This window comes from Rhineura floridana, chromosome 5, assembly GCF_030035675.1.
Source record: "Rhineura floridana isolate rRhiFlo1 chromosome 5, rRhiFlo1.hap2, whole genome shotgun sequence".
In the NCBI taxonomy this organism is placed as follows: domain Eukaryota; kingdom Metazoa; phylum Chordata; class Lepidosauria; order Squamata; family Rhineuridae; genus Rhineura; species Rhineura floridana.
In genome coordinates, this window is record NC_084484.1 from 164,653,893 (window position 1) to 164,681,164 (window position 27,272).

At 40.6% G+C, this 27,272-nt stretch overlaps 1 protein-coding gene across 4 annotated transcripts in view; it reads right to left on the reverse strand.

Annotated features, from left to right (window-relative positions):
* Positions 1 to 27,272, reverse strand: part of CEP126 (centrosomal protein 126) — a 40,493-nt gene that overhangs the window by 2,360 nt on the left and 10,861 nt on the right. Inside the window, exons 1-10 of one of the 4 annotated variants that reach the window (XM_061628757.1) lie at positions 26,007 to 26,062; positions 25,441 to 25,589; positions 19,334 to 19,424; positions 18,495 to 18,687; positions 8,961 to 11,049; positions 5,228 to 5,335; positions 4,118 to 4,279; positions 2,606 to 2,730; positions 1,928 to 2,015; positions 826 to 1,035 (exon numbers count right to left, since the gene is read on the reverse strand). In XM_061628757.1, the coding sequence (XP_061484741.1) occupies positions 826 to 1,035; positions 1,928 to 2,015; positions 2,606 to 2,730; positions 4,118 to 4,279; positions 5,228 to 5,335; positions 8,961 to 11,049; positions 18,495 to 18,602 (2,890 nt within the window). In that variant the 5' untranslated portion in view covers positions 18,603 to 18,687; positions 19,334 to 19,424; positions 25,441 to 25,589; positions 26,007 to 26,062. Of the gene's footprint in view, positions 1 to 825; positions 1,036 to 1,927; positions 2,016 to 2,605; positions 2,731 to 4,117; positions 4,280 to 5,227; positions 5,336 to 8,960; positions 11,050 to 18,494; positions 18,688 to 19,333; positions 19,425 to 25,440; positions 25,590 to 26,006; positions 26,063 to 27,272 lie in introns of those variants that run through there. The other 3 variants (XM_061628755.1, XM_061628756.1, XM_061628758.1) reach the window with 3 other exon arrangements.

Here is a 27,272-nt window from a genome sequence, read left to right on the forward strand (position 1 = left end):
GACATAGATCTGGTGGCCATCATTGCCTTCATTATTGTGTTGAACATTCAACAGGTGTAGAATGAGGTACCTTGTCTTATGACAGGTATTGGTTCAAAAGCAAATGACAAAGGATTATGTACTTTAATACTTCTCTCCCTGTCAATATTCCCTGCCTAACCACATCTGTTATAAAACAGTATTTGAAAGTATAAGTAGCGCAACATCCTGGTCCCAAAACAAAAGAGAGGTGATACAAAATTGTTCAGATCATACCTATTTGGATAATTGATTAGGTTAGGTTAGCGAAGCTAATTTGGATGCTCTTGGCCTTATAAGAATGTGGACTTCTGCTTGACAGAGCAAATACTCCAAATTACAGTTGCACAACCACTTCATGCTAGAAACTACTCCCCCATCTCCACAGAAGCACCAAACTGCTTTAAAGTATACGAGCCAAAATTGGCCTTGCCATGTGTTGCTAGCATGTGTGTCATATTGCTGTAAACGGAGTCACATTTCCATCTTCTGTACCAGAAACAAAACAAAAAAATAGCCAGCAACAGCACTTCCACTGTCACATGGTCTTGAAACTAAATAAATACATATTAGACTACTGCACAGTATATTTGAAAAGCAGGAGACAATGCAACGGGAGGCAAAAAAGATTGTTCTGCCTATATTACTGATTTACACTTGAGCTGCAAACCTATGTGCACTTACCTGGGAGTAAGGGTCCCTGAACCCAGTGGGACCTACTACCAAGAAGACAGGTAAAGAGTTGAGCTGATAGGCGACTTACCAAACTACACTGATGCAGTTCAGAGCAACCAACTGAATACTTACTAAGTAGCCTTTGATTGATGCGGTCGAGTGACTGAAGAACTTTGTGCTCTTCAAGGGACAATGCAGTCATTCCTTGCCGTGGGGGTCTGTTTAGCACCACAGTCTGTCTGTAAGATTGAGCTGCATCCAAGCCAGTCAAGATTTCACTTTCTGTAGCTGACATGTTTGCTAAGTCTTCTGCTAGCAGAAACTGTGTAGTACTGTCTGAAACTAATAACAGAAATGCATACCGTAGGAGAGCAAGACAGATTAGAAATAAAAGAAACAAAAAAATCTGGATTTGCTATTGTTGTCTATTTATTTTAATATCCACCTTTTATACATCCTTTCCACTTTGTTAAGAACCTATGTTCATGTATCTTTCACATACTATTATTTATTTATATTTGTGCTCATAGAACATCCATTCTGGCATCATTAGAGTTATACTTGAGGATGGCTATACAGGATGCAGAGGAAGCACACGAGAGCTAGAAAGAAACGTTTCCCCCAGCTTTGAAATCGGAAAGCAAACAACACAGACTATCATTCATCTTGAAAACGGCATCGTTCTCTTTTATGTAATGTTTCTGTGACACGTAACAAGAGCAGAATTAGCAAGCTTGAGTTTATGTGTATCAAATTCATTTCTTAATCCTGTCAGAACTCCTTTGTGTAATGCCGATTTTAAAAATAACAAAACAGCTATGCCAGATATTCTCTGTACACAGCCAAGGTGAATACCTTGTTACCCTCATCTTCCATGACTCCAAAACTACAACCTCCATTTTGTGGTGCTTGTCCCTTGCTGCCTCTTATCATCGGATGCGTTTTCTCCTGGCTTCTTCTGTTGCTGTATTTAAATCCCCAATTAAAAAATTGCCTCTTTACTCTTGCTTTCTCCAACTAATTTTTCACCTTTTACCATTTCTCACTATTCCTCCTCCTCTTGTGTATAAGGCTTTTTTCTTTGATTTATGTACTTGTCTCTATAGGCACTCTAGAAATGAGAGTTTATTTGCAAAATTAAAAACTATTCCTTAATTGAGAATGACACACGATACACAGCAAAGAATAAGGTAGTTATTCATAGCCACAGTCAGACTGAAACATGCTGTATTACCTTCATCAGAATTACTGATGCCACCCATGGCTTGCGCTGGCTCATTTGCACCCTGAGATGGTGCTCGTTTCACAGCTTGTGCCATATTCTATTTTTAAAAAAAGGATTTTATTTTCAGACTACTTGAAAAATGTAACTAAAATGATTTATAAATTATTAAAATAATCTAGACACTTCATGATCCAGAAAAGCAAACATTATTCTGAAATGAAAAGCAAATCCTGAAAAAGACTTTAAAAACACCACATCTATTATATCTGCTGCTGTATAGTAGTGGACTTATGATGGTGGTGATACTAAACTATATCAGAAAAATTTAATAGACTGTACTTATTAAGACTGATTCCCACATACTGCTCTGGCTTTGTGCTGATGTGCAATGCATGCACAGATTCCAAATGTAAATATGTTCAGGCTACTTTAGATACGAACAGTTATTTGTGAAACGACTCCATGAAGGGATTTGCTTTATAACATATAAAAACCCCTCTCTCCACATTCTGGCATATCAGGGTGGTGGGGGCAAGATATACTTTCAGTAGAAGACAAACAGATTTTATGGGTAACATTTTTATTTACTTTAGTATATTATTCATATAATTTTCACTGCATAATACAGAAACCACTTGCCTGAGACAGTTTTTTTTTAATTTTCAGTCAACAATTTATCAGATATACCTGTCCAACACTAGCGGACTTCCATCCTGCAGAGGCCGCCATTTGTCTCCTTTGTTCTAAAAGAGTCTTCCGTTTGTTTTCATTATTTTCATTACTTTGTTTTCGTCTTGCAATGGCAATAGCAGCTGAAAATGATTAAAAGTCCCACAAAAACATACACACCTGATTATCTTGTCTTGTACTTAATTTAAAATTGTAGTTTTAATGTTTTCTTAAGGAAAGAAAAGCATACTGGAAAAGCAGCATAATAAATAAACAAACATGCAGAAAAAGGAATACACAGATTGATTAACCTGAGTTTACCTGTGAATTAAATTAGTAATGTTGAACAAGCTAGATGGCAAACTTGCATGTATGGTACCTAAATGGTTCTCCTCGGGGGCAAATTTGTAGTTCTGGGTATGCGTTGTTTGAGAGAGATGTGGATCAGAAAAGCAGTGTGAAAAAAACAATAAAAAACCTTCTCTAGCTCCATGGACCTAATTCAAATCCCCTCCATTTCCCCTTTACAAAAACATGGACAATCTAGTTATGATTGTCCAATCTAGGATCTTCTACCATCACATCTAGTTTGGGTCTTAGTGAAAGCAGTTTTCCAAGGTCTCTAGCAGAGGGCTTTCCTAGTCCTACTGTCTGAAGTTCTTTTATCAGGAGATGCTGGAGACTGAACCTGGGATCTTCTGCATGCAGCATGCTCTCCCACTAAGTTATGGGCCAGCCTTGAGGTTGCTTATAACTAGAGCCACTGTCTTTAATTGGCAGACTATTCAACTAGAGCTTTAGTTTATCTGTAGGAGCAAATTTTAATCAATAAGGACATTTTTAATGGGATTAAAAGTTAAAGACACAATTGTTAATTTATCTTATTTTCTATGCACACTAACTCATTCTGTCTGTGGAAGGATTTCTGTTTGCCAAGAGAACTTTCCCCACTCCTCTCCCCATGTGCACCCCGAGACCTCTCCAAATCTGTTGTGGAGGGTTAGGGGAACACCCAGAACAGATTTAGGAGGTGCATGGGAGTGGGTGGGAGTTCCATTGCACAAGCAGAAATCATTGTGCTGATCATGGAAAAGGTTAGTTGGATACCGCCCTAATTCTCTAATTTTCTCTTGTTGTATTGTAAAAATTACTCCAGCAATAATAGTTTGAAGTAATATTTGGAATTCATGGTCCTCAAGTAGCATGTAAACTGCAGAAGAAACCGCTTCAGAATCAATACACCAGCATACTCTAATTTATCAATATGGACTCTCAGCATTTAGAAAATTTCCCCAATCATACATGCCTAGATTATTACAATATCATTGTTTATTTTCCAAAATTTGCCAATGCAGAAAATATAGAATTGCTGAGGTGCAGGTTCAATCCAAATTTGTACACATGGCTCATTGGCTGAAAGGACAGATATCTACCTAAATTTTATGACTTAAGATGCATGAAATTTGGCCTGTAATATATTCTTGCTCCCCTCCCCAAATAACAAAATCTGATTTAAAAAAAGAACCTTACTGCTTGGTGGAGAAGAAAAAATTGGATTCACCCTAACACCTGATTTAACATTGCCCATCAGATTGCCACCATCAATAGTGATGTGAGACACATTAGGTCGAGTGGGTTGCAAGTCACCATTATTTGCATTATTGCAGAGGGTAGCACAATGCTGTGAGTCTCCTGAAAGGAAGAACAAATACAGAACAAGTTTTTAAAATTATATTGTCAGGCTGATTAACATCACCCAACGGTTCAGAAATTAGGAAGCAATCCTATCTATGGGAACCCACTGTAATTTACACTGGCTTAAATTAGCTGGTGTAAAGTACAACAGATCCAAACTATGATCAGGAACAAGGCTGCTGTCAGCTGAGCTGGCCCAAGTCTGGTGAGAGAAAACAAGCCTTTAAAACAGAGTTTGGCTTCCATCATCCTTTTTGCTGGTGTAAGTTCACCCGGGTTGCTAGGACATGTGACTGAGCTGAATGGAGTTGGTTCTAGCCTAAGTCCCCCCTCCCCCTCTACCACATTCCCAGAATGCCCTTGTTTGGTGGCTTACACCAGCCTCAGCTGAGCCAGAAGGGACTTACACCGGTGTATTTCCATCTGAGTGAGGGCTGAGGTCTTATGCTGGCATAGCCCCGTCTTACTCATCCCAGTGGATCTTGAGTTTGGATTGGTCCCTTAGTCAGGAATTATTCTATAAACCAGAGCATCTGACTGCTCTGTGTGTGGGGTTTTTTGTTTGTTTTTACAAGCAACTATTTTTTTTACCTAGTTGCTTTAAGGCCTATGGAGTAAATTTGCAACTAAGCTTAATTCACCAGCAAAAAAGATGAAACCAGAGGAATGTATGAATGTGCAAGTTAAACAGTCACTCAAAGCACCTCTATTCCCCCTTCATAACTGAAATGTTGAAGCACCACAAGTCTAAGCAGATCGGCTAGGACTTTGGGCGTGATCAGATGCCTGTATAATGTGGATTTGATGCTTTTTGCAGATCCTTTTAATTTGGACCGTTTAGATGACATTTTTGCCAACGCAAGGGCATTCAGCTGCTTTTGCGTTTTAATCTGGATTAAATCAATGCGATAAAAATCCAAAATTGGCTTAAAAATCCGCACCCACCTCGGTGCCAACCTGCTGTGTGGTCGCATCCTCCGCTGTTCACCATTTTAGATCCTCCCTTTCTCCGCCCCCTTACAGTGTCTATGGACATCATTTTGTTTCCTGCTGCTGACAGACAAACTTCCAGTCACTTTATGAGGTATTTTACTTTGTGAGCCACGTGGGGGCAGTGAGGGGTAGCGAGGGAAGAGAAGGGGCACTGCGCTACCACTCTCCCCCTGTGCCTCTATCTGCTGGGGGAGAGGAGAAGGAGCCGCTTCACTCCATGCCAGTTTGTGGGGAAAAGACCAGGCGGGTATTTTAGGCCTGTGCTCGGGGCGCAGGCAGGCAAGCAGCCCCTCCTCCTCTCCTCTCCCCTCCCCTCCCCTCCCCTTCGAGGCGGCGGTGGCGGCAAGCAGTCCTGCCAGCCAGCGAAGGCTGCCTTCCCCACAGCCAGCGTGAAAGCTGCCCGCGACCAAGGAGGAGGGAAGAGATGCAGCCCAGAGAGCAGGACTTGCCATAGCATGCGCCAGGATGCGCTTGGTTTTCTGGAAGGAGAAGGAGAGGGGGGTCTAACACTTTCCAGCTGGGACGCAGCCCGGGGAAAGCTCCTGCAGAAGCCATTGCAACTGTTCTCGTTCACAAAGAGGTTGTGTGCACACACACAAACACAAAAATATACACACTGCACACTATAAACATTTACAGCCAAGGGTGGGAGCTGGGGGGATGGGAGAAAGCTTGCACTGCAGGGAAGGGGGACGGCTGTAGGCAATTCCCTTTCAAGCGCCCTTCCTCCGCGAGGCTGCATCACAGCTGCATGGAGGGCTAATGTGAAAGCCTAATCCTTCCTTCTTGCTGTTGACGTGCCGCAGCATGGCCATGCCTCCCTTCGTTTAGGGAAACACCGCCCCTTCCCCGCCTCCGCAGTTAACATTCTAATGTGTGGGCGCGGCAACAAGGAAACAGTGATAGCAATAAACGCAAACGCATGTGAACGCTCAAAAGAAATACAGCCAATTTAATAGTATCGAGGGCAGACGTATATGAACTGTCAAAATCAATTGCGATGGAAAAAGCAGCATTTTTAATGTGGATCTTGGCTCATATGTGAACCAGCCCTTTGTTAGATGAGAGGCAAAGCACTCAGTCATTTGCAGGAAGCTCACCAACAGCAGTCTGTTACATCAGCTAACAGTTATTTATGAATGATTATTATTTATTAATTTATGTTATCACTTTTCATATAAATGTCAAGGTAATTTACAGCCATAAAACAAAACAAGTGAAACAAGTAAAAATAAGTTTAAAACAATACAAAAACATACAAGGCAGAGACCTATACTTTTCCCCCATCCAGCTAGAACTGCTTGTTGAAACACAATAATCTTAACTGTTTCCAGAAACTACAGGAGCCTGTCATATCTCAATATAGATGTTTTCCACAAAACGGGCAGCTACACTGGAGTGGGGCTTCTGATATTTTAGAAATTTCAAGGAGAGATTCTCCTACAAAGGAGATGGTGAAACCAGCAAAGGATCGCTATGACTTGTTTGCAAAGAAGTTTGAGAGTAAAATCACTTGAATCCACTAGGACCTTGACTCTACAGTTATAGTGGATGAGTTTCAAGAGGTGTCCACAATGCTGTCTCATCCTGTCGTGTTGGATGAGTTTCAGTTAGTGAGGCTTGGGGATGTGGACAAGACGCTTGATTCTAAAACTGAACCTACAGAACAAGGCTTGATGGAGCATTGGAAACCTCACATGCAGCTGCATCAACTGTGGTGTCAAGCTCACAAAGTGAGCGACTTTGTCCTCAAATCACAGAGGGTCTCAAGAGATCCTGGGTTCTATCCAACAATGCAGATGTCAGCAGCTCACAGCACACTCTGAAGAGCTGTGCTGGGTGACTATTTATTTTATTATTATTTATTAAATTTATATCCCATCCTTCTTCCCAGAAGGAGCCCAGGGTAGCAATTTGTGGAGGCAATGAGGCAAGGATCTGCTCAGTCTGTTTCTTTAACCAGATCTCCTGTGCTATAGTCGAAGAATGTTTGTATTACAAAAGCTTAGGGTAATTTCATACAGTTGGAAAGTGAAAATCTGACAATACTTAGTCTATGGGACTTCTTTCCCATACCAAGGGCACATACAAAAGTGAAAGTAGCCAAGGTGATTTCTCACCTTTGAAAACAAATGTACTTCTTATGTTCCATAGTTGGTTGTTATGTTCCTTGAAGTCGACTATGACTTATGGCGACCCTATGAATCAGCAATCTCCAACAGCATCTGTCGTGAGCCACCCGTTCAATGCAGCGGAGTTTGAGTGGGAAAGAACTAAGGTGGGAGCACTGGCTGACACCTGTGGTGCAATAAACCCACCTTCTTGATTTCTGTAATTGAACAAGTTTTAGTCTGTTCTAGAGTTTTATTACATTTTGTGTTTTTTTGTATTTGTTTTCTGCTATACACCACCCTGAAATCTGGTATAATGAAGTGCAGCATAAAAATATTTTAAACAAGATGCTTTAGGTTATTTATAGATCAGGTATCAGCACTCAGCATACTGGGACATCTGTTGGGGTGCCTTGGGTGATATTTTGCCTGGACTCCCCCCAGTACCTGCTGCTGGTTGACACTCCTCTAGCTGCCAGCCTCCCCCCTCCACTTGTGAGTGAGTTTACCTGAAGGCGTTGGCGGTTGCTGGGGGACAAGCAGCTGCTCGGCTCCTCTTGGCAAGTGATGGCCACCACATTTTGTCTCCCAGGTGTCAATCAGAGCTGATAGGCTACTCAGCTCCATCCCATTACAGCCCAGTGCCACTGCTGAATAAGCCCACTTGGTAGGGTGAGGCTGGTGGCTGCAGCACTGCCACCATCAGGGAACACAAATGGTGGCAGGTGCTGGGGAGGGCCCATTGAAGGCAGCTTACCGATGGCTCCCACAGACCCAGAGCTGGGCTTGATTGTTTTTTATCTGAAACACTAGGGATGGCTTGATGGAGATCTACTTTTAAAAACTCTTAAGGAGCTTTCTTTCCCCAGGCAAAAAAATGCACCATGGTTTAATCTACTGTGGCACCATTTATCAAGGCTGGGCAAGTCATTCTCATTTTTAAAAGGGTTTAAGTGTGTCAGGGACTGGGCTCCTACTGGGTGGAAAGGAGGGCTATATACAGTAGGGCCCCACTCGTGGTGGGTTAGGTTCCAGACCCCCGCTGAAAAGAGGAACACCGGCAATAAAATGGTGCCCGACGCCTGAAAAACACTGAGAAAGTGGAACAAGTGCTGTATGAGTGGGGCCCTACTGTAACTGAAAACTGCTGTATTAGCGGAACGGCGAAAAGCGAAACATAAAGAAGCTGGGCCCTTTTGTATATATGTAGGATTGGCACAATATGCCTGAAATTCAATTTCTCCCTAAGTCCCTCTGAATGGGCTCTTTGTATATTTGATAAAATCGGAACTGAAAACAATCTTATAAACCTTTTTGTTCAGTAAAAACAAGAGCCAGTGTGGCGTAGTGGTTAGAGTGTTGGACTACAACCTCGGAGACCAGGGTTCGAATCCCCACACAGCCATGAAGCTCACTGGGTGACCTTGGGGCAGTCACTGCCTCTCAGCCTCAGAGGAAGGCAATGGTAAACCACCTCTGAATACCGCTTACCATGAAAACCCTATTCATAGGCTCGCCATAAGTCGGGATCGACTTGAAGGCAGTCCAGTCAGTCAAAAACAGATAAATCTTACCAGCGGCACAATCCTTTTGAGCCAGTGCACGATGCACTCCTTGCCACAAAACAGTGATTTCTTCATCAGTTGGTGTGCGATCTGGACATAATCCATTTTCTGAGTACACAGACCTTCTTTTTGGAAAACTATTGCACCGGGTAACTGATTGAGCAGTATTTGCCTTAGTCTTTGTCAAAGCCTCATAGGTGAATATGCTATAAGATGGTCGCATTGTGGCCATCTGCGAATGGCCAGAAATACCTGAAGATGGAGAATCTGTAGTATATGAACACAAATCTTGACCTTCGGGCAAAATATGTCTTCCATTTAAAAAGTGACTAATTTCAGTTTCTGTGTGAGGCTTCCAAAGGTTTCCTGATTGATACACACTGTCTGCTGGATTTTCATCAGGTCTTCTGCCTGGTGTAGGTTTACTTGGTGGGTGAGGTGCCATGATTTTGCCCTGAGTTTTCATAACTTTTGTGGCTTCGCTAGCAGACTGTGGTCGGATAATGGTACCTTTTCGATTTTTAGCTATTAAAGTTGATGGGGCTTTGGCAGATTTTGGTCTTCTGATCATTTTCGTTCTACCTTTGTGTGGATTGCTTTTTGGATTTTTCGGGTCACAGTTACATAGAAGGGGCATCATTTCTTCACCTTTTGGTGCCATCCATGCCTGTTTAGCAACATGATATCCTGTAGATAAAAAAGCATTCCGTATCCCATTATCTCTTTCTGAGCTTCCAATGGTAGCAAGTTTTACAGATGCCTGATAATTCTCCTGGTGATATTCTGGAAAAACAGAATTGAGAGTACAAGAGGGAATGCTTCTAACATTTGTTCTAGAAGTGGCAGCTTTAATTTGAGAACCAGGTGATTGGGGCTGTGCCTGAGGTATTTCAGTGATACTTTGTTCTGAACACTTTTCATCATCTTTAGCTTCCATTACTCTGTTAATTTCATCAAACCACCTAAGTTTTTTACAATTCTTTTGAATATCTGCATCTTTCCCTTTTATTTTTGCCAATTCAACACTGTCTCTAGCAGAAGACACAGGGTGATTCCCAAATCTGACCCCTCTGTTTACAACTACTGCTTTGAAATGACCAAGTTCGTATTTAGATTCTTTTTTCAAAATGCTTTTTGGCAATTTCACTACTTTTCTTTCATTGGGATTACTCCCCTGCTGGTCAAGATGAGATAAACTGGCTGTGAAATCTCCGTGAGGCACAGATAAATTAATTTCAGTCATTCTGTTCTCTCCATTGGCTTTTTGTTGATCAATACTGTCTTTACACATCTCTTCAAACAAAGATGCCACAATATTTTCATCCTTAGCATTTGTTACACAGTCTATATCTTCAGTACATCTTGCTGCATGAGCTTCTTTCCCCTTCTCCATACAATTTATTAAGAAGCTGTTATTGTATGGGGCAGTGGAACTCCACTTTTTGGGACAGACTACAGGGACTGCTGCTTGTTGACTGGAGGCTTGTGCTGATGAGCTTCTGATGTTTTGGTGAAGTTCAGAATTTTTCTCTTGTACTGAAACAGTTGGAGAAGAATCAGGGTCAGCCCAAGCTTTGTTTATTTTCAGTATAGGGATATCAGTCACTAACGTTGGGCCCTCTGTGTTAACTGTTCCTGAAGGTTGACCTCTCAACAGAAAGCTTTTCTTTTCCCTTTTATTTTGTGCAAAGGTTAGATTATCATTAGAAGCACATCTCTCAGCCTCTCTTTGTTCAGACGAACTTTGAACAGATGATTTCTGTTCAGGATTGAATGTGTCCTCTTCAGAAGGTACAACATTGTATTTAATTAAAATATCATGAAAAGGGGAGGCTGTCTGAATATTTGAGGTATTTAAATTTATAAGCCAATTATTTACATGCTGATTTTTAGAAAAAGTCCTGTCAGTTTCATCAGAGAAACTTTTATTTCTAGTCTGTAATTCTTCTGAATTGTGGACTGAAGAGTCTAACTGTGCAGATAAAAAAGATGTTTCACTAGGTGTTGCACAACTTTCATTTGGTTCTCCAGCCTCAAGACTGTCCACACTGCAAACACTTTCTGTATGGGCTATTTCATTCACTTCTTGATGAAAATCCTAAAAAAAAGAAAAGTAAACAACTTATGAATATCACCAAGACATTTCTGCTCCGTCAAGTTTTTCATTCAGTAACAGTTTAAGATAAAATTGGATTAGTTTTTTGTAAAGTGTTTTGTAAAAAGTAGTAAGAGATTTTCAAGTTTGCAATTTGAAGAAACATCAAGATGTGCTTATTGACACACCCTTTCCCAAATCAAAAGGAAAAAAAGCCATTTGGAATCATTTTATAAGTAACTTTAACATTTTTAAAGAATAGCATTTACAGAACTTTTCTGTCATTTCAAGTCTCTGGGATACAAAATACGATGAGGTGTGCTAAAAATGTCAAAACCAGCCAATATTCTTAATCAGAGTTTATATGTGGTCACAGATTTCAGGACTAGAACAGTATTGCAAGTTGTTGCACACTACACATTTTTGGTGCCACCTCTACACAGGGCTGAACTCAGTTTTCAGGTGGTATATCAAATGTATAGGCAGCCACATGCCTGGGATTTTGTCTAGCTCTAATTTCAGTCTATTTAGTTAAAGATTTTTTTCCAAAAGTCTGGTGCTGTAAGTTTCGACAGAAATTACTTATGCAAGCCTCTGGGGTAGACAACTGAATAAGCATGGCCCCTGGCAAGAGTGAAATAAGACAAGCGCATAATCTGACAATTCACATTGTTTTTGGATCGGCATTGATTTCTTGCGGCAAATCACAGCTGTCATCAGCATGGCTTTTTAAAAAAAAATCTGCTCCAAATTTTACATTATTGTCTTTGTAATCAGCTTTCCTCTAAACTGATGCATAACTCAGTGCATAAGCATTTTCATTAGCATTTTTGTTAGCAATTATGTTATTTTTTTGCTGAAAAAAATCTGCGAATTGGCAATTGTGCAAACAATTGGAAACAAAAAATGGTGGATCAGTGACTGAAAGCCAGACTGTCACAATTGAAATAGACAGGAACCAGCTACCGAACTCCATCCCTACCAAAACCCCACTTGTTTTTCCAGGCATTTGCTAGCCATTAATACCAGCTTGTTGCATTTGCCTTGTCTGCTGCTGTATTGGTTGTTTTAAGTTATTTTAAAGGTATTTAACAAATTGTTAGCTTCATTATCAATCACCTTGAGAAATGAAGGGTGGCACAGAAATGTGTTAAATGCCGATTGCTGGAAACCATCATAGCACACAAACTAAGAATGCTTTTGCTTCTTTAATTTCAGTCTTATTAAAATATTTCACCTTATCTCTTATAAATAACAACCATTTAAGCTGGTTTCTCTGGGATAAAAAAAATTAATGGATATCAGTCCAATCATTTTTATTGTAGGGCCATGAATTTTATTTGAAGAGTTAAACAGAACCTATACCTCAAAAATAGACATACATACAAACACAGTAGTTTGTACTGCAATATTTAGGTTTAGAATTGAAATTGTATTTATTTTTAAGGGATATCAATAGGGTACAAAATCATACTGGAATACTGATCTTTTATAAAGCTTAAAAATGGAATTTTAGGAATCTTTATAATCTGGTTGAACCTTTAAAACAAAGTTAGAGGTCAAAGGATGGCAATGTATAATCATGCGGATATGGTGTACAGTTGATTGCAATATTTTTGACCGACTTGAGAAGTAGAATAAAAAGCCTATTCATATTACACAAGCATGGCCATAAATACTGTTTCTTTCCATTCACCCTTGCTTAATTAAAAATGGCATGGAGAGTTACAGCAAATGAGGATACAAGGATAGAACAAAGCCCCACAGTGAAACAATGTCAATAGTTACTCTGTAGCATTTTTATTTGTTTGTATGTTTAAATTCTAATACATATAAGCTACTTTCCATTCAGATGAGTCTCTCCAATGTTTGTAAAACTGTATCTGATTCACTAGAAAACCCTCAGCGGCCCCTAGTGGCAATTTTATGATGCAAAAGCAAAATAAGTTGTTTATATTATTGTTTTGCAATGCAAGCACACTAAAATACAATCCACACATTCCAAAGAAATCTAAACAAGCAGCGAATGATGGTTTTTTACTTATAAAACACAGTACCAAAACAACTGCATAACCAAAGTAATTTTCTCACCCAAAATAAAGCCTTTAAAAGTATTATTTTTGAAATAAAAACAGTAAGTGCAGAAAAATTACTAATTAATCTATTTAATTCTGACTGGCCATTTAAAAAGTAACATTGAACTGGGTTATTAATTATATCAATATAGCCTTATCACTGCTTTAAAAACAAATATTAAGATGTTTTTAACTACTCTCTTTTTGGATTTAAAAAAAAAATAAACACACAAATAAGCAGAGAATGATGAAATGTCTTACATGTTCAGGAATTGGTCCCCTACGTATAGAAATATTAGAGGTAAAATGGTGACTTTTAATACCAGGAGACTTGCTACTGGTAAGCCACGATGTGATTTTTTTCCAGTCTCCTTAGATATCAGAGGAATCTCAGTCTTGTGGATCTATTCAAATGGTGCTTTTGCAGTTGCTGCTGTATTTCCATCCAGAATTTGCTGGAAGAGAAAGCTGGTTACTAAGCCAGGTTTGTCCTGCTGTTTTCCTGCATTATCCTACCAAGAGTCCAAACTTTAGACCTGAAGGAACTACACCAAGGATATTACAGGCAGAGATTTAGCCTGCCACTCAACTTCCAGCCACTTTATTATTCAAGCAGTTATGCTGATTTCCATAGGATGACTGCACAGTAAGCAGTTTGAGAACAGCAACCTAACCAACTTTGTGAGTGTAAATACATTAGGTACAATCCTGTTGCAGAGAGTAACGCTCGTCTCAGGTAGAGCAGAAGTAGAAATAGTGTGCAGGCCTGGAGAGGAGCAAAGTAGAGGCAGGAAGAGAGTTGTACGCTATTGTGAACAACTAGGCAAACTCTAGGATGCACACCTTAACATGGTGAGGGGGTTTGAGAGTGTTGAAGAAGTTGAGTGCAATGCCATCAGGAGTCTAGACCAAGAGGCTAGACTCCTAGCAGGGGCACCCAAGGCGGAATGGTCAATGCTGAGACACCAGACCAAGATTCATCCAAACTCAAAGGAAGGCAATGGTAAACCACCTCTGAATACCTCTTACCACGAAAACCCTATGAACAGAGTACCCAAAATGCAACAGGAGATAGTGCTGGAAGATGAGACCCCCAGGTCAGAAGGCACTCACCGAGCTACTGGGGAAGAATAAAGGACAAGTATGAGTAGTGCTGTGACTAATGAGGCAGCTGGGTCAAAGCCGAAAGGAAGCCCAGAGGCTGATGCACACAGATGTGAAAGGAGAGTCCGGAGTTGTATGATGCACACAATAGGAACATGGAATGTGAGAAGCACGAACCAGGGAAAGTTAGAAATTGTCAAGCAAGAAATGGAACGTATCAGCATTACAATACTTGGCATAAGTGAATTAAAATGGACGGGAATGGGACATTTTCAATCAGGCAACTACAAAATATTTTATGCAGGAAATGAGAAATCAAGAAGAAACAGGGTTGCTTTAATAGTGAGAATTGATGTAGCAAAAGCAATTAGGAGCTACAACGCAAGGTCTGAGCAAGTGTTATCAATGAGATTAAACAGGAAACCTATTAACATAACCATCATCCAAGTCCACGCTCCAACGTCAAATGCAGAAGAAGAACAATGGGAGAGTTTTTACGCAGAAGTACAGGAGGAAATTGATCACACACCAAAACAAGATATGGTGATAATCATGGGGGACTTGAATGCAAAGGTAGGGAACAGAGAAGAACTAGGAATTGTGGGGAAATGGGGCTTAGGAGACAGAAATGAAGCAGGAGAAAGACTTATTGAATTCTGTGAAGCCCTTAATTTGTTCCTTGCAAACACATTTGTTGAGCAACCGAAAAGATGACTGTACATGTGGACATCACCAAATGGTCAATATAGGAATCAAATTGACTATATAATTGGCAACAGAAGATGGAGAAGTTCCATACTTTCTGCAAAAACCAGACCAGGAGCAGACTGCGGTACAGATCATGAACTGGTCGTATTGAAAATCAGAGTAAAGCTAAAGAAGAACAACAAAGCAATCATAATGCCAAAATACAATTTAAATAACATCCCAGAAGAATATAAAGATCAAATAAGGAACAGATTTGAGGCTTTCAACTTAGTTGACAGAGAACCAGAAGAACTATGGAGTGAAGTCAGAGACATGATCAGGGAAGAATGTAAAGAGAAAATACCTCTAGTTAAAAGGAGAGAAAGATCTCAATGGATGACTGAAAAAACTCTTAAAATGGTTAAAAAGAGAAGGAAAGCAAAAGCAAAAGGTGATAGAAACACGGTCAGAACCCTAAATGCAACAATACAGCGACTAGTACGTAGGGACAAAGAAAACTATTACAATAGTTATTGCATAGAAATATAAGAGGACAACAAAAAGGGAAGAACAAGAGACTATTCCAAAAGATTCGAGAAATTAAAGGGAAATTTAAACCACAAGTAGGGAAGTTGAATAATCAACAGGGAAACACATTGACTGACCGAGGTTAAATAAAAGGAAGATGGAAGCAATACACTGAAGAACTCTATAAAAAGGATGCAAGGATGACAGATTCATTCACAGAGGAACCATATGATGAAGAACCAGACGTTTTAGAATGTGAGGTAAAAGCTGCTCTTAAAATACTTGGAAAAAACAAATCAGCAGGAACAGATGGCATACCAACAGAGTTGCTACAAGCTACTGAGACTGAATCTGTCCAAACTTTGACAAAAATTTGTTAAGAAATATGGAAAACGAAACAAACAGGCTGGAAGCGTTCAATATATATCCCAATTCCAAAGAAAGGGGATCCCAGGGAATGCAGTAATTATCAAACTATTGCCTTAATATCCCATGCAAGGAAAGTAATGTTCAAGATTCTACAACAAAGGCTCTTACCATATATGGAGTGAGAAATGCCAGACGTCCAAGCTGGATTTAGAAAGCGAAGAGGCACTACAGATCATATCGCAAACGTAAGTTGGATAATGGAACGGACCAAGGAATTTCAGAAGAAATTCACCCTGTGCTTTATAGATTACAGCAAAGCCTTTGACTGTGTAGATCATGGAAAACTATGGAATGCTTTAAAAGAAATGGGGGTGCCACGGCATCTGATTGTCCTGATGCGCAACCTATACTCTGGACAAGAGGCTACTGTAAGGACAGAATATGGAGAAACCGATTGGTTCCCCATCAGAATGGGTGTGAGACAGGGGTGTATTTTATCACCCTATCTGTTTAATCTGTACGCAGAACATATCATATGGAAAGCGGGATTGGACCAAGATGGAGGTGTGAAAATTGGAGGGAAAATATCAATAATTTAAGATAAGCAGACGATACCGTACTATTAGCAGAACCCACTAATGATTTGAAAAGAATGCTGATGAAAGTTAAAGAGGAAAGCACAAAAGCAGGACTACAGCTGAACATAAAAACTAAAGTAATGACAACAGAAGATTTATGTAACTTTAAAGTTAACAATGAGGACATTGAACTTGTCAAGGATTATCAATACTTCGGCACAGTCATTAACCAAAATGGAGACAATAGTCAAGAAATCAGAAGAAGACTAGGACTGGGGAGGGCAGCTATGAGAGAACTAGAAAAGGTCCTCAAATGCAAAGATGTATCACTGGACACCAAAGTCAAGAGCATTCAGACCATGGTATTCCTGATTTCTATGTATGGATGTGAAAGTTGGACAGTGAAAAAAGTGGATAAGAGAAAAATCAACTTGTTTGAAATGTGGTGTTCGAGGAGAGCTTTGCGCATACCATGGACTGCAAAAACAACAACAAATAATTGGGTGTCAGAACAAATTAAACCAGAACTGTCACTAGAAGCTGAAATGATGAAACTGAAATTATCATACTTTGGACACATAATGAGAAGACATGATTCACTAGAAAAGACAATAATGCTGGGAAGAACAGAAGGGAGTAGAAAAAGAGGAAGGCCAAACAAGAGATGAATTGATTCCATAAAGGAAGCCACAGACCTGAACTTACAAGATCTGAACAGGGTGGTTCATGACAAGATGCTCTTGGAGGTCACTGATTCATAGGGTCACCATAAGTCATAATCGACTTGAAGGCACATAACAACAACAACAACAGGCAAACTGCAACACACCTGGCTCAGTAGTGATTCACCCTCACAGGGGTGACATGCCAAGGACAAGGAAGGCTCTGTTGAAGTCATATGGAGTGCCCTTTCATGTGTAGTTATATGTCAGCTCTGCACCGAGACAGTAGTGCAGGCGGGGGCTGGAAATTCCTGGGTATTTACCAGGGCGGGAAAGTCCTTAGCTGGCAGCCTGGTCGTAAATCTGCCAGGCTAATGAGGATGAAGCGTGATAACAGCGAGGCCCTTTCCAAGCTTACGTGCCAAGCCAGAAGTCCAGAAGCAAGGTCAGTAGAGGTCCGGGTTCAATTGCCAAGGGGTCAGTCCAAGATAAGGTTCAGGGAATCTGGAAACACACGAAGCCACGCCTGACGTTGTAGTCAGCAACCAGCTGATGCCAAGGTTTGTCTTTTAAGGAGCAGGTTTGTCAGCAGGTGTAAGCCATCAGCGTTTTGGCCTTAAGTGGACAGGCCTGCCCCTCTTCTGCCTGACCTTCTGTTGTCTACGTTCTGCAGGTGTGGGGGGAGTATCCTGTTCACTGGCTGCGTCTGGCTGAAGGGCTTCAGCTGTGTCTGGGGTGCTCTGCAGCTGAGGGGGAGAAGGAGCTGGGTTCTCAGGAGTTTCCTCCGTTTCTCCTTCTGGGTCTGCTGCTGTTACTCTCAAGTCATCCTCGTCTGATGAGTCCTCCAATGGGGCCATGACATTATATATGTACAGGGAATAATCATGCTGTTTTGTCTCTAGATGTCTTGGAAGTTCTGGACTTCAAAATTCTTAAGCCATCACTGAAGCTGAAGTACTCCTATTAAAGTCTACGGGCCTAAGCAATTAGAACATTTTATGATGATTTTATTGTGTTATTGTTTATTTTATGTATGACTTGTTTTTATATACACCACTTAGAAATGCAAATGATTAAGCAATATATAAATGTTTTAAATAAATAAATACTCCTACTTGGGGAGCAATTCAAACTCAAGATCCGCTGGGATAAAGAGGGGTTGGCATAGATGTATCAGCCAGGGCTACACCAGCTCATCAAGACTCATACTGGTGTAAGTCCTCCACCCTGGCTCAGAGATGGGCAAGTCCTGAAAAAGGGGTGTTCTGGGAATGTGCGATGTGGCAGGCATACCCCATTCCAAATCCCTTTCAGTTCCATCAAATGACCTAGCAACCCAGTGGAAGTTACACTGACTTCCTGTATTTTAAATTGCTTTGAAAGGTGGTTTCTGAATTGTACCTTTAAGTAGTAAGAGAAAGTAAATTACTGCCAGGTCATCATACCTGAAGGTTGCTGAAATGCTGTTCTTGCAGTTGCTGCTGCATTTCATTCAGTTTTTGCTGGAAGAGCAGCTGGTCACTATCCAGATTTGCCCTGCTGTTTTCCTGCATTATCCTATCACAGCCAGCTTTTACTGAGCTCTGTTTCCAATGAAAGGGATCATTTCTGGTAGCTGAGGAAGTTGTGTCAGCAGTTCTTGTAGAGAAGAAACATTATAGTCACTTTCATGAAAAAAGTTTCACATTAATCACTTCTAAAATTATATCTAAAGTGAAACATTTTGCATACTAAAATTTAGTACAATGTACTTGTGAAAAATATACTTCAGTGAAAGTTTGCCCTAAACTATGAACAAAAGATTTTGCTGATGTTGCATTTAATTGCACGTTATATACTATGCTAAAATTTTATTTTGCTAAATGTATATTTTTGTTTAAAATGTGTGTCCCTTTATTTACTGCTTATGTCCTGGATCCTAAGATAACTGAACTTAAAGAACTTCACAGAAGGAAAGTTTCCTGTCCTTTCCTACCCTACGTACCTGCACCCCTGAAAAGCTTTTCTGGAGAGTTGGGGGCCCCTGAAAAACATAGGATGGAGTGGGGGGGAGGAAGGAGGAATCACCCTGAATTGGGCCTGGAACCTAAGATGTTAAGGAAGTTCCCAGAAGGAAAGTTTCCCATTCCCTCCTCCCACCCAGCAGTCCCCCAAGCTCCATCCCACACTGTTCAGCAGGGAATGCAGAAAAGCATAATAAACACTTTATAAAAGCTTGTATATAGCTTCAGCCCACAAGAACTGCAGCAATTGTATGCTTGAATTAAACAAATAGAATGTCTACCTTCCAATGACTTTGGATGATGACAAATGTAATCCTGTTACTTGAATTTTCTGAAGAGCTTCATCTAATTTAGGTTCGGGTTTTCTCTGCACTAGGTGTTAAAAAGAGGAACAACACTAACATTTGATAAAATTTCAAGTTATTAACATAAAAAGATTCAGAAATAGGTTTTTTAAAAAATCATACAGTTCTAAAAGCTATGCCCACATCAGCAGTCCAGTACTAACATCCTTAACATTTTGTCTCCTGCCTCACTTATGCCTCGTTGTTCCCACACACCACAGCTTTACAAACTCTGAACACTCTTTGCCTTATTTAAATGCTTTACCAACTACTGAAATTCCTAAGATGTTCTTTGAATTTCTGAGGCATCTAATAAATATAGTATATTCAAAACTAAAGGTCAGATTTGCAAATGATACTGCTAACTGCTTATGAAAAAAGGGAAAGGGAGAACAAAGATCTTGAATTATGCACATGTCATTGCAACAAGGAGCAAGGAGTATTCAACGTAAGGGACAAGAAACAGTACAATCCATGGTAGCATTCTTGGGCAGTTCATTTCAATCCAGTTCATTTTAAAAAGAACTTCCTGGTAGATTGTCCCTCTAGCTGTCTCTTGGTAGACAGAAATAAAAAGTCCTGATAAACGTGGGGGAGGTGGGGTGAGGGCAATGGCCATAAGAAATGCCTGGCCAAAAATATTTGTTTTTTCTAAATTGTATGCTGCCTTTCTGCCATAAATGATATTCAGGATAGCTTAACAATTCATAAAAATATTAGAAACAAATGTCATAAAAGAATAAAATAGCAGAAAAAATAAATCAAAGTGCACAAATGTAATATAAGCTACAGATGTAATATTAATAATATATCTGTAAGCTACAGATGTAATATTAATAAAATGCAGCAGTAAAATAATTCTTGCATCCAACAGGCTAAAAGAGCAGACAATCACTGGCTCCCAGTCCACTTCCAGACCCAGTTTAAAGTGCTTGTTTTAACAAATAACAACCTGAACAACCTAGGGGCAAGACCTTTCTGTTAGTGGCACCTCAGCTATGGAATAGCCTCCAGAATGGGCTTGCTTAGCACTTTCCCTATGTTTTTTTCAGTATTATGATGATGGTGATTATCAGTGATTAACTGATTTATATACCACTTATATGCCAGAAAGTATCAGGTATGACCTTTTCATTTGCCCAGTTTTATTTATTTATTATTTGATTTATATCCCACCCTTCCTCCCAGCAGGAGCCCAGGGCGGCAAACAAAAGCACTAAAAACATTTTAAAACATAATAAAAAAAGACTTTAAAATACATTAAAACAAAACATCTTTTAAAACATTTTTTAAAAAGCTTTCAAGACATCTTTAAAAAAGGTTTAACGGTTTTATGCCATCTTTATTATAGGTTTTTCTTTTTGCTGACTTTTATTGTTTTTGTTGATATTGTCATGAAATACAATTACGTCTTTTTTAAACACTGTTTTTGCTTGTTTGTTTCATTATTTATTTATTTATTTATTTATATATATATATATACATATACTTTATTGCAAGCTTAGCCATAGGCCATGTGCATAAAACATATGTACATTTATTACAATGACATTCCATTAACAATATTAAAATAGAAAGATTACATTGGGGTAACTAGCCCTTTGACAAAAGACTCTCTCAATTTTTGGGCGGCCAAAGCAAAATTGGCAACCGCTAGAGTCATTGGCTTAAAATTATCATTTAAAAGCACGGATACCTTTTCTCTATCTGAATAAGGAGCAAGGGAATCTAGAAAAGGTGATAAAAATTTACTTGTCATAGGGATCGTCATAGAGAGGACAGTAAAGGAGGTAATGATCAATCTCCTCTATCGCCTTACAGCCATTAATGCATTGGCGTTGGGCCACCGGAATACCACGGAACCTGCCATCAAGGAAGGCCGTGGGCATTACTTGAAAACGTAAGGCTGTGAAAACTCTTCTTATAGGAGCTCTATCCAGATCGTCCATTATTTAATTTATATCCCACCCTTCCTCCCAGTAGGAGCCCAAGGCACCAAACAAAAACTCTGAAAACACTTTAAAAATCATAAAAACACATTTTAAAATATATTAAAATAAATCCCTCTAGGATGCACACCTTAATGTGGTGAGGGGGTTTGAGAGTGTTGAAGAAGTTGAGAGCAATGCCGTCAGGAGTCTAGACCAAGAGACTAGACTCCTAGCAGGGGCACTCAAGGCGGAATGGTCAATGCTGAGACACCAGACCAAGATTCATCCAAACTCAAAGGAAGGCAGTGGTAAACCACCTCTGAATACCTCTTACCACAAAAACCTCATGAACAGAGTATCCAAAATGCAACAGGAGATAGTGCTGGAAGATGAGACCCCCAGGTCAGAAGGCACACACCGAGCTACTGGGGAAGAACAAAGGACAAGTACGAGTAGCGCTGTGAATAATGAGGCAACTGGGTCAAAGCCGAAAGGAAGCCCAGAGGCTGATGCACACAGATGTGAAAGAAGAGTCCGGAGTTGTAGGACACACACAATAGGAACATGGAATGTGAGAAGCATGAACCAGGGAAAGTTAGAAATTGTCAAGCAAGAAATGGAACGTATCAGCATTACAATACTTGGCATAAGTGAATTAAAATGGACTGGAATGCAAAGTAGGGAACAGAGAAGAACTCGGAATTGTGGGGAAATGGGGCTGAGGAGACAGAAATGAAGCAGGAGAAAGACTTATTGAATTCTGTGAAGTCAATAATTTGTTTCTTGCAAACATGTTTTTTGAGCAACCGAAAAGACGACTGTACACGTGGACATCACCAAATGGTCAATATAGGAATCAAATTGACTATATAATTGGCAACAGAAGATGGAGAAGTTCCATACTTTCTGCAAAAACCAGACTAGGAGCAAACTGCGGTACAGATCATGAACAGGTCATATCGAAAGTCAGAGTAAAGCTAAAGAAGAACAACAAAGCAATCATAATGCCAAAATACAATTTAAATAACATCCCAGAAGAATATAAAGATCAAATAAGGAACAGATTTGAGGCTTTCAACTTAGTTGACAGAGAACCAGAAGAACTATGGAATGAAGTCAGAGACAGTATCAGGGAAGAATGCAAAAAGACAATACCTCTAGTTAAAAAGAAAGACTTCAATGGATGACTGAAAAAACTCATAAAATGGTTAAAGAGACAAGGAAAGCAAAAGCAAGAGGAGATAGAAACACGGTCAGAGCCCTAAATGCAGCAATACAGCGACTAGTACGTAGGGACAGAGAACTATAATAATAATAATAATAATAATAATAATAAAATTTTATTTGTGAGTCGCCTATCTGGCCGAATTAACGGCCACTCTAGGCAACGTACAACTTCACAGTAAAAATACAATAAAAGTCAATGAGGACCACAACAATAATAATATTACCATATTAAAAACTAACCCACCCCAGAGGTCCTGTAGGCCTGCCTGAACAGCCAGGTCTTTAAGGCCCGGCGGAAACCTTTCAAGGAAGGGGCATGGCGGAGGTCAAAAGGAAAGGAGTTCCAGAGGGTGGGGGCCACAATCGAAAATGCCCTCTCTCTGGTCCACACCAGCCTCGCTATCTTAACTGGTGGGAGCGAGAGAAGGTCTTGTGTGGCTGATCTTGTTAGGCGGCATAATTGGTGATGCTGGAGGCGCTCCTTCAGATAAACTGGGCCGAAACCGTATAGGGCTTTAAAGGTCAACACCAACACCTTGAATTGGGCCCGGTAAACAACTGGTAGCCAGTGTAGATCTATTAACACCGGAGTGATATGATCACGGCGACGGCTGTTCTTAATCAAACGTGCCGCCACATTCTGTATCAGTTGCAATTTCTGGACCGTTTTCAAAGGTAACCCCACGTAGAGCGCATTACAGTAGTCTAAGCGGGAGAAGACCAGGGCATGTATCACCCGTGGGAGCAGACGGGCAGGAAGGTAGGGTTGCAGCCTCCTTATCAGATGTAATTGATACCAAGCTGCCCGGCTCACTGCCAAGACCTGAGCCTCCATGGACAGCTGGGAGTCAAGAATGACCCTGGTCTTTTAAGGGTAATCTTACCCCATTGAACACCAGGTCTATATCCCCCAACCTGCCCCTATCTCCCACGAGCAACACCTCGGTCTTGTCGGGATTTAGTTTCAGCCTATTCCTTCCCATCCATTCACTTACGGATTCTAGGCACTTGGACATGGTATCCACAGCCAACTCTGGTGAGGACTTAAACGAGAGATAGAGCTGAGTGTCATCCGCATATTGGTGGCACCGCAGCCCAAATCTCCTGATGATGGCCCCCAGTGGCTTTACATAGATGTTGAATAGCATGGGGGAGAGGATAGAACCCTGTGGCATTCCACAATTGAGAGGCCAAGGGTCTGAGACCTCATCCCCCAATGCCACCCGTTGGCATCTGTCTGAGAGATAGGAACGGAGCCACCGTAAAACAGTACCCCCTATTCCTAATCCTTCCAGGCAATCCAACAGGATACCGTGGTCGACGGTATCGAAGGCCGCTGAGAGATCCAGGAGGACGAGGAAGGTATATTCTCCCCTATCCAACGCCCTCCTCATATCATCCACCAGGGCGATCAAGGCTGTTTCAGTTCCATGACCAGTCCTGAAGCCCAATTCGAATGGATCTAGATAATCCACTTCATCCAAGTGTGTCTGTAACTGTTTGGCCACCACTCGCTCAATCACCTTGCCCAGAAATGGTAAATTAGAGACTGGGCGGAAGTTATTCAACTCTTGGGAATTACAATAGTTATTGTATAGAAATAGAAGAGGACAATAAAAAGGTTAGAACTAGAGTCCTGTTCCAAAAGATTAGAGAAATGAAAGGGAAATTTAAACCACGAGTAGGGATGTTGAATAATCAACAGGGGAACACACTGACTGACTGAGATGAAATAAAAGGAGAGATGGAAGCAATACACTGAAGAATTCTATAAAAGAGATGCAAGGATGACAGATTCATTCATGGAGGAACCATATGATGAACCAGAAATGTTAGAATGGGAGGTAAAAGCTGCTCTTAAAATACTTGGAAGAAACAAATCACCAGGAACAAATGGCATACCAACAGAGTTGCTACAAGCCACTGCGACTGAATCTGTCCAAATTTTGACAAAAATTTGTCAGGAAACTAAACAATGGCCCACAGACTGGAAGTGGCTCATGACAGATGCTTTTGGAGGTCACTGATTCATAGGGTCGCCATAAGTCATAGTCGACTTGAAGGCACATAACAACAACAAACTGTTGTTTACCATTGTCATGGCCCCGTCAGAGGACTCATCAGATGAGGATGACTCAGGAGTAACAGCAGCAGACCCAGAAGCAGCAAACCCAGGAGAAACGGAGGAAACTCCTGAGAACCCAGCTCCTTCTCCCCCTCAGCTGCAAAGCACCCCAGACACAGCTGAAGCCCTTCAGCCAGACGCAGCCAGTGAACAGGATACCTCCCCCTCACCTGCAGAACGTAGACAGCAGAAGGTCAGGCAGAAGAGGGGCAGGCCTGTCCACTTAAGGCCAAAACGCTGATGGCTCACACCTGCTGACAAACCTGCTCCTTAAAAGTCAAACCTTGGCTTCAGCTTGTTGCTGACTACAACGTCAGGCGTGACCACTGTGTGTCTTCCTATCCCCTGAACCTTGACTTGGACTGATATCTCGGCAAACTAGACCTGGACCTTCACTGACGTCTCTTTTGGATTTCTGGCTTGGCACGTAAGCTTCGAACGGCCTCTGCCCTTATCTTGCTTCCTCCTTGCTAGCCTGGCAGATTTATAGCCAAGCTGCCGGCTGAGGACTTACAGCCTGGCAATTACCAAGGAATCTCCAGGCCTGCCTGCACCCCCACCGACACTGCTGTCTTAGTGAAGAGCTGACAACCATTTCCATTTTTTATTTCTTTTGCAGGAAAAAATGTCTTTATTTAATATACTTTTCATGCCTTGCATAAATTTATTTGATGAATACTGATCTGCAATGAAAATTATTTCTAGTTAACTGAGAAAGCAAGCATTATATGCATTCTTTAAACTACATGTAATTTACAAACCTCCTCCTCTCTTCCGTTGTGAAGATGGAAGATGACCACGCTGGAACTTTTCAGTTGCCTCCTGATGTTTCAGTTTCCTCTGCAACAATATTTGTTCTCTAAATTTTTGTTCTTTTTCTTCAACATCTTTCCATTTATCTTCAAGTGCTCTATGTAAAAACAACCACATCTTAATAAAAATAATTACCATAATATTATAAGTGGCTCACACCATTTTGCTTATATCATTCCTTCTCCAAATCCATCTGCTCTTCATGTAAAGACACTAGGCTCATTTGGGTATATGTTTCAAAAAATATTCCTTTTAAAAGTTTAAATATCTATGTATGTAGTCACACAGCTGCAAATATATGATGGATTGTTTTACTGTATTTTAAATTGTTGTAACATCCCCTGAGTTCACTTGTGATGAGCAGCAGGATGTAAATATTACAAATAAATAAAAAAGAGCTGTGAATTCATTGTATTCTAACACTCAAAAATTAAATGTTAATATCACTGTGCAAACATTAAAAATAAAATCTGCTGTGCTGATGAACTCCCATTTCCTACAAACCCAGGCATACCTTGGTCTAAGTATTGTACGGTCCACAGGCCTAGCAAAAGCCTTCAGTGGCACTGATTAGAGCAGTCACAACAGCTCCCAAATAGCAGCTACAAGCCTATGGAACTGTATTCCCGAGACTTGTTGCAATAGTTCTGACCAGTCACAAGCAATATCATTAGTTGCTGTATATACCAGCTTCCCAGATGTACCTGGGATTTGATAGGGATTAGCTGGCTGTGCATGAAGTTGAGTCAATGCAGCATGTATCATCTCCAGACCTACTGCAAATGAGGAACCTACCTAAGATATATTGGGTGTGTTCGCATGTCATGCTGCTTAATTATGTTAAACCACAGTTAAACAGAGTAAAACATTGTTAAGCATTAACTATAAACCATCGTTTAACATTAACTATGGTTTATTATGATGTATGGACCAGGTCATTATATCTTGACAACAACGGCTACTATTGATTGTTTAGCATGATGTGAATGATCCTGACCCCCTCCTAGGCTTACATGTCCCCCCCCCACTCCTCCCATGCAGCCAGGAGGATGGTTTTGGAAATTTTGCTTTTAGTTAACCACGGTTTGTCATGTCCTCTGATAGAACAAGCTGGTTATGTTCACAAGTCATGATAAACAATAGTATAGTGCAACATGCACATGTAGGAACAACAAGCCACAGCAAAGCTCAGGCTCACATCTCCCCACCTCTCCTCCCACATGCCCAGAGGAAGACATAAGGTTTTATTTTCAGTTTCCCTTAAAACTGGATGATCATATCATTTGGACCAGGGATTGTATTTTGTACTAACTATAGCTAATTTAAGCAAACCATAGTTTCATCACTTAAAATTTTGTTAAATAAATAAAAACAACCCATGGTTTGAAATTAGCTCATTTAGCAACTAACTATTGTTTGTTGTAAGCCAGGATTCCTGGCTTGCACCTAACGCTAAGAGTCTTTGAAACTGAAAGCAATCGCAACACAAGTCCTCCTCCTAGCCATGCAGGAAGGGGGGAATCAACAAGCCCAATCCTTTGCTTGGGCTTGTCCATATAGCAATCGTCTGCTGGATGAGGGCCAGTACACTGAGGTTAAATCCTGACAAGATGAAGGCACTGTGGGTGGGCAGGTCCAGGAATTAGGCTGGTTGCCCATTCTACACCAGGTGTCCACCCCTTATGGTGTGGACACATATTTTGGGGGTGTTCCTAAATTTACCACTATCATTGGAGGCACAACTGGCTGCCACAGTGAGGAGTTTCTGCAGCTATTCCTG